The following is an 8397-nucleotide window of genomic DNA, read 5'->3' as shown; positions in this document are numbered from 1 at the left end:
ACCATACATTCTCAATAAAATTATTTTTATTTTGCCACCCGACCGTAAGTTACTATCGATTTCTCCCGTAGAACATTGGAGTTGCCTTAACAATAATTATTTTTGATTCTTTTTTGAAAAATATCAAAAAAATATTCGAAAATTTTTTTTGAGAACTTCAACCGTTACTTCTATTATGTTTAGAACAAGGAGACTGCTTCACCATATTTTGCAAATATTGATGTTGTTACCAAGCAGGGAGTAAGTTTTTTTGTAATATATACATTTTTCTTTTTCTTCACTAGAGTAACTGCTATTTTTCTTTTCTTTCTTTTCAGTTTGTTTTGTGCGATCCTGGGAATGTAATTGTGAGTATCCAATCATAGATTTTGAACTTTTTGTTCAAAAAATTCTTGTGTTTATAATAAAACCTTTTTTGTGATTTTAGAATAACCAAAAAAAGAAAATTTATTCTGAACATGTAAGCCATCTACATTTTTAAGGCAAAATGTTTTTGTATCAATATTGTAATCTTTCATGATGTCCACGTTTTGGTTCCTGTTATTAGCCATACTAAAAAGTTAATTTTGAAGAAAAGCTTCCACGATATTAGCTCTAATTATTGTACAAGTTATTTTGGAATAATTTTAAGTTATAATCAGTTATATATCCACAATTTTCATTTTCTCTTTTTCATTTAAATATTTTATGTTGTGTAGTTTTTAAGATTGGAATTCTGATATGTGTCAAAATGACTTAATTTTATCCAATTTTTGAAAATGATTTGTTTAACCAATATGTTATCGATTTCAATTTTTTTGTATTTAATAACAAGAGTTAAACTGTAGCACAATATTTATGTTTTTACCATACAACAAAAAATATGTTGCTAATAAAGCAATCTTTTGCTCCTCCATATAGACGAAACATACACAAAGATAATGTTTGAGAATCACTCCCATAAATAAAACAAAATTATTTCTACTGTACAGTAATTTTTTGCTAATATTGCACTTAGGATGATGAATTCATTTCTGGTAGTGCAACAACAGAGGAAGATGTCAAGGAATGTCTGGACAAGGTAAGATATATACTTTAATTATGTTGTTTTTAACGTTACATGTATCTTAAAAATATTGAATTATTTTTATTAGATTCATGATTGCATTCTTCAAACAGAAGTGATAGGTTTGTAATGTGTGAAAATTTCTCAATTACGTAACACCCTTTCCCATGCTATCTCTAAAAATGTGTTTGTTTCGGGTAAAATGGCTGGGTGAAATGTTATAAGTACAAAAAGTTTATGAATTATTTATAAATACACATTGTATGCCAAATCCATATAATTTGAAATAATCAGTGTAAATATTTTAATTCACACTCTTTATCTAATTAAATTCTGATTTGGTTTGTTTGTTATGTTATTAGGTTTATAGGTTGATTTATTAGGTTTGTTATTTTCACGTGTCATGCAGATTTTCACATGCTTTGCGCAGAATGTCAAAAATATGACAATATGATACTGATTTTTTTTATGTAAAAAATATTATCGCCTACCTAGCTGTTAAGATATTTTAATGTGTCGGTTACAGAAAACAGACATATTTTTATGGATGGTCTCACTTTAAGTGCCTAATTCCAGTAATTATAACATTATTTTCCTAATTTGCTTACACTTATCTATTTTATGCTGTACTATAGGTTCTGGATTCTGTAGATACTGTTTTGACTGATTTAATTCAAATAGAACTTATGCAGGCTAAATTTATTTAGGAGGGTCCATCTGGAAAATTAATCTCATTCTTCTTTGGGATGATATGAAAAAGGTTAAACAAAGATATTACAACTTGGTTAAAAAAGGAAAATCCAGAGGCAATATTGAATTGTAACTAAATAGTTTAGAAACATGAACTGAACAATATATAAGTTTCTGAATAATTTGAGTAGCATACACCCTGAACTGCAATATATATGTATTATACACATGTTATTTACTTTTGAATACTCCTTACCTGATCTATTTGTTTTAGATAATGGGGAAAATGACGAAGAAAAATGTGATCAAGTAGTTGTTCGGAAAAAAGACGGAAGTATTGAACTAAAATCTGACACCTGTGTAAAAGATAAAGATGATGTGAATGCAAAGTTTATTGATGTTGTTGATGTATATGAACCCAAGAATAACGATCCTGTTCGTTTATATAGTAAAAACGTAGGCGAAGGAAAAGATTCAGTTGCTATCAATGGTCAGAATGTTGATTTGTGTGAAAAATTAGAGGAGGAAGTAGAGGAAAATATTAAATGCAAAGGTTTTAATGGTGGTTATCAGACAAATGGTGCTACTGTTTACATGCAATTAGAAAATATGGGAGGGGAGAAATATTGTGTTCATAAACTCCAACTTAAAGAAAATGTTGAAAACACATCTATCATACAGGATATGGAAATAGTTGGTGAAAATAAAGAACAAGTTGCTGCTGAAATCATTACAGATATTGTCAGTGTTATAGATAGAAGTGTCACTAATGACAAGGTTCTTGATTTTGTTGATGTATGTGAACCCAAGGGCAATAATTCTGATAGTTTACACAATCAAAGTGTAGGTGAAGGCAAAGATGCAGTTTTGGTCAATCGTGTTGCTGGTAGTGTGAGTTATAAGGTGGATAATCCTACTGTTTATACACAAGTAGAATCAAACGAAGGGGACAGATATTGTGGTGATGAACCTCTACATGGACAGAATGTTGAGGAAACGAATATTGCTGGTATACAGGATATGAAAATAGGTTGTGAAAATAAAGAACAAGTTGCTGAGATCATTGCAGATGTTGTCAGTGTCCAAGGTCGAAATTACAAGAGTGCAGATGTGGTTGCATCAGGTGTAAATACGTACAAGAACAGTACTTACCAATCAAAAAAAAAGATTCAGGAAAATATTGGCAGTGGTGTAAATAAAAAGAATGTCATTGGTGGAGATAAATTTGCAGACTACTACAAGGACATAGATTTTGCCAAGCTGGATTGTAGTGACGATGATGTAAAAATTACTTATCCAGTATGTATGCAATTCATGATTCCGTTTAAAGTATAATTTTTAATTGTATTGATGATAAATATTTATGTTTCAGGAAATTGAAATTGTCCCTGATTTCAGCAGTTCTGACAGTGAAACAGTAAGTATTGAAGGTCCAGTAATTCCACTAATAATACTTAAAAATTTTAAACTTACTATTCATTTTTTAGTGTTCCATTTTGAATGGTAGTAATGAAGAAACAACTTTTCCATTAAAAATTAATTTTAGGTAATTATTGTTTTCAAATATTACAAAAAGTGATAAAATATTACAAACGAAACTATGAAAAATTGGTGTTTTTATGGTGTCATTCACATGAGATTTGCTGTAAACGATGTAAACAATGCTTTTTTAGTCGAAATTAAAGTAACTTATTTAGTTCTTTAAAGATAATTTTGTTGTAATATTTCTATGTTTATTTTTTAGAAATGACAAAACTGAAACACTGGTATGTTAGAATTCTCCCATATACATTTTTGTTATAATGAAGAAGAACTATTTTGTTCATCACTAACATACTGCCAGGCAGCGAGTGGGATTCGAACTCCGGACCCTAGAGTTGGGAGCCAAAGACAAAACCACTACACCACACTACGGCAATATGTTAGATAGTTTATCTGGATGGTGCACCTATGTAGGTGAATCTTTATTGCGATATAATAAAGATTCACCTATGTACATTTTTGTTTTTGAAGATTTTAAATTGTGAGGAGGAGATATAGATAGCACCTGATTTAATATAAGAAATGCTTAGACTATTACCGTTATAATTATGCTATAAAGACATTGCACATTTTTTTTATTGGAATACAGTGTAGTTGAAGTCCACTAGAAAGTTGTACGGTGTGATAATTTTAGTAATAAATTGATGCTATTTTATTTTTAGACAAAAGTATTGGAGAAGTTCGTATGTATTCCATCATTACTCATATATTTTTTACATTGCAGCATTTCTAATTTAAATTTAATACAAATGCCGGTATATTTTCAGCAAATGTTAGTTCAGGTTAATAAAATTTTCATGTTTTTTTTTGCTGCTAAAATATACTGTCATCGATTTACCTAAATGTTGAAAATTATGAATTGTTGAAGTGAAAAAATGAAAAATTAACTTCATGGTAAAATTACCTGACAGTTAATTTTGGTTTACAAAGGTTACATTGTGATGCACTGGTTATAATTAGAGAAAATTATAGGAAATTCTTCATTTATTCAGAAAATCATTAAATTTAAAAGATTAGATTTTATAAAACCAAATCTTTTTTTGTGCTCAGTAACTTTTCCATTTAACGCCAATTTAATGGTTTATTGGTTGAAAACTTATTTTTGTAGAACTTTTGTTGAAAATCATGAAATATTGACATTTTGTGAGAATTTAATTTCTCGGATTTGACCCAAACTTGCTTAATTTGCCTTGTGCATTGAAGGCATGTAATTTCAATTTTTTTGTTTTTATTTTTTTTAAAAATTTATTTTAAAAGTACTTGTTTTGTCAGTTGTCTGATGTTATGACTTGGTAATAAAGCATGCACCACCAAATGATTACTTCATTAAAGCAATATGTAGTGTAGTTCCAGCATTCATGCCAAAGTAAGAAGAATGTTAATTCTAGGAGTCCAATTTTCTCATCTCCTGCATTTATAAGGTCAAAGTCCAAAATCAATTCCATTAGGTCCCACGGTCAATAGTAATAATTAAATACACCTAATAGTTACTCTTTATTAATGTTAGATGAAAGTTGATCTTGAAGAAATAGAAACTCTAGCATCGACAAAGGTATTGTATGTTTGTAATAACTTTTCATACATCCTTGCATAGCTTTTTTTATATCTGGAAATTTTGCAGGTGTGTCAAGTTGCTGAACATACGCAGACCATTAGGGAAGTCAGCTGTTGTGAACAAGTGAGTTTTGTGATGATGCTTATTTAATTTACAATGATTTGTTCAGCCCTTTTGAACTACCAACAAGTTGCTTCCTAATTTATTATTTTTAATTATCAATAGTATTATTTAACACAAACAGGTTTCAGTGAAAAATGATTCTGGTTTGGAGATTGATGAGGATTTAGACATTGTGAATACTGATAGTGAACAGGAAACAATTGAAGCCGAGTCTAAAAAACTGCAGGTACTATTATCGATGCATTTTAAGATTGTGTAAACTTATATACTACTGACTGATTAATACTTTCCAATGCTATTTTATTTAAATTTAGGATTATTGATGCAAGGCTTTATGTTTTGTGTTATGTAGCAATTCTAGAATCATCTTATCTTTTTATTTCAGAAAAAAAGTCCTTACAAAAAACCGTATAGAATGTGCATTTATTGTTCTATAATGTCTTCAAAATTGAGCAGACACATTAAAAAATGTCATAAGGAAAATGAAAGAGTGAAAAATGCACTAAAGATGACTAAGGTGAAGCAAATTTAGGAATGGAAAAAAATTAAAAGGGAAGGAATTTTAATGTACAACAAGTTGCAAGCTACCACAGAAAATCCTATTTTCCAAGGAGAACGTCAAAGAAAGAAATACTTGGAATTGCAACGTTGTAATTTATGCTCTGCTTTTATCTCTAAGCGTTTCTTTGCCAGCCACAAAAGAACGTGCATGAGAAGACAAGATGCTGTCCCAACAGGCTTGCCATTGTCACTGGACTTCCTTCCAATGTCACTCCAAATGTCGGATCAATTCAAGGAAGTCATTTTGGCCAAGCTTAGAGATGATCCCGTAGGTAAGTTATCATTTTTATATTTACGTTACGAGCTTTTTTCCATACTTGTTCATAGTTTAGCAATTGATTTGTAGGACAGCTTTATGGTGATAACATCCCTGTTCTTTACATTTGTTACCAATTCATGAAATTTTCATTGTTCTTTATTAAATTATTACGAATAACTACAGTAATCAAAAATAATAAAAAATTGCAAAGGAAACTTCTGGGATTTAAGGAGTTAAAAAATACTTGTACTATTCATTAAAAGTCCTTATGTATTTCATAGAAATCCTTAATTCATTCAAATAATTATTTAATGAACATAATCATGTTACATCCTGGATATGATCAAGTGTAACATTTTTTTGTTGTTTTTTATGAGCGAAATAGTAAAAAAGTGTTCAATTAAAGTTGTAGTTTAATTTAAAAAAAAATATATGAATTGATCTTTTAGATTATTGACCTAATTCATAAAATTATGTTTTCAAAAGGTTTTAAGTTTATTTCGTTAAAATAAATACTCACAAATGTTTGACAGAAAAAAAATGTAGGTTTATTTAATTTGTATTCACGCCCCCAAAGGTTTAAGAACATCTATTTCAATGTACAACCTTCCACTGTACATTAAAATTGATGCAAATAATGTTTTTTTCAATTTTCTAAACCTTTAAACACAAAATGAATATTTGAAAATTTAATTTGCCTTGTTTAATAATAGGAAATATATGTCGCAAAGATGAAATGATATTACGAATTGGAATGAAGTTGTTTGCAAAGCTTGTAGTCAAAAAAGAAAAAGCAGCCACCGTGAATAAATCTGTTAGGGGTCATATGCGAGTGTTAGGTAGCCTGTACCAATCTTTTAAGAGGATGAATGGCGTTTGTCATGATCATGGTAATTTGTTAGATATGTTTGTGCGAAAGAATTTTACGTGTTTTACTGATGCCATTGACGCTGTTACTTTGAATGTTGATCGTAGTCTTAAGCCAGGACTACGCCAGAATGTTTTTTACATCATCAACAAAAGTGTAAAAATATTGTATGCTCATCAATATATGTTAGCTAACGAAGAGGAGGCCAGTGAAATCGAAAAATTTATGGTATGCTATAAAGCCAACGAGGATTGCATGGTTTCCTCTGCACGATACGAGCTTGAAAAAAAAAGGCTAGTTAAAATAAGAAAACCATGTCAGTTGCCTTTGGAAAGCGACATTGAGAAAATACATCAACATATTCTCAAGAGAATGGGTGAACTACTGTGTGTTTTTGAGTTATGGACTGCTCACTCTTTTGTTGAACTGAGGAACTTAGTACTCACACGACTAACATTATTGAATGGGCGCCGTGGTGGGGAAACAAGTCGCCTCCTAGTAAAAGATTGGTTAGAAGCAGAAAGCGATAACTGGATTGATCAACAACGTCTTCAGAGTTTGAATGAAGCTGACAAACTATTAGTGAGTTCACTAAAAATAACCTACATGACGGGTAAAGGAAATCATCATTTGGTGTCTGTTTTATTTCCAAACGACACTACTTCTGCTATGAAAAGGTTAGTTGATCCAAAATTTAGATTCAAGGCTGGTATCGATAAAAATAATGATTTTGTGTTTGCCAGCACACAGCTGTCATCTTTAAATGTGTCTGGCTGGCATGCATTGAAAGAAGTCTGTAAGAAACTAGAACTTACCAATGTGGAAATTATAAATGCAACCACTAATAGACACCGCGTCAGCACTTTATATGCTGCGTTGGACCTGCCACAACAGGAAAGACAACTGTTCTACGCCCATATGGGTCATTCTGAAAGCATGAATAAAGATATTTATCAAGCCCCATTAGCTTTAATGGGAGTCACAAAGATTGGAAAACAATTAATAAATCTCCATGCAAGCGGTATGTATTTATTTGTTAGGGAGGAGCCTTTCTCTATGGAATAAAATTGTGGAAGTGGCACGCATTCTAGGTAACAACTTTATCATAGATCATGAGTGGTAAATTTAATTTTTTTCTTGTTTATTGAGATTTAGGAAACCAGGATATAATGGAAGACTTGCCGGGTTATGTTTTATTAAACCTTTTTTATAAATTTTTGTCGTTTTAACCACTGTATTTCATTTATTTGTTTAATTTTTTCTTATAATGTATTTAACAAATGTTCAAATCAGCTAATATTATTTCACGATTATTATGATCGAAATAATACGTGTTCCAAATTTGATTTCATTAAAAAATTATTAAAAGATTGCAGATGAGCAAAATGTAGAATGACTTTTCATGATTAGCAAGTCTTTCAGTGTTTATAACTTGATTGTTTATAGATAACGGTCATATTGAAGAAACTGATAAAAGTTTAAAAACATTTAAAGACAAAACTCATACAGGTATGTGTTGCTTTTTCTAATGTTGTCTGGTGCAAATAGAGAAAATTTCTGTTAGTTACAAAACTCGTTATTTTGTTCTTTTTATTAGTCATTGTTTTTGATGAAATTTTTTCAAATCAATGTGTGATCCAAAACCTAAAGATCTTCCCCATCATTGTTTTATATTGTTTGGAAAATTACCTTGAAGCTGCTCAATGGACTACATAGCAGACTAATACTTTCTTTCTTTAGAAGACAAGAAATTG

General features: G+C 30.2%; 2 protein-coding genes across 2 annotated transcripts; both read left to right on the top strand.

Annotated features, from left to right (window-relative positions):
• The first annotated feature begins 189 nt into the window (after positions 1–189).
• Positions 190–5487, top strand: LOC130647133 (uncharacterized). Its single transcript, XM_057452880.1, has 14 exons — positions 190–240; positions 318–347; positions 428–460; positions 998–1060; positions 1134–1167; positions 2010–3034; positions 3108–3152; positions 3223–3281; positions 3480–3501; positions 3940–3960; positions 4785–4829; positions 4899–4955; positions 5077–5181; positions 5341–5487. Exons 6-14 carry the CDS (start codon positions 2330–2332, stop codon positions 5485–5487), a joined length of 1206 nt encoding a protein of 401 aa, XP_057308863.1. The 5' UTR covers positions 190–240; positions 318–347; positions 428–460; positions 998–1060; positions 1134–1167; positions 2010–2329.
• Positions 5488–5520: 33 nt separating this feature from the next.
• Positions 5521–8359, top strand: LOC130646990 (uncharacterized). Its single transcript, XM_057452688.1, has 4 exons — positions 5521–5788; positions 6489–7664; positions 8090–8152; positions 8241–8359. The coding sequence occupies exons 1-4, from the start codon at positions 5521–5523 to the stop codon at positions 8357–8359; spliced, it is 1626 nt and encodes a 541-aa protein (XP_057308671.1).
• The last annotated feature ends 38 nt before the right edge of the window (positions 8360–8397 follow it).

This window comes from Hydractinia symbiolongicarpus, chromosome 6, assembly GCF_029227915.1.
Source record: "Hydractinia symbiolongicarpus strain clone_291-10 chromosome 6, HSymV2.1, whole genome shotgun sequence".
Lineage (NCBI taxonomy): Eukaryota > Metazoa > Cnidaria > Hydrozoa > Anthoathecata > Hydractiniidae > Hydractinia > Hydractinia symbiolongicarpus.
The sequence above is the reverse complement of the archived record's forward strand: the minus strand, read 5'-3'. Positions and strand labels throughout refer to the sequence as shown.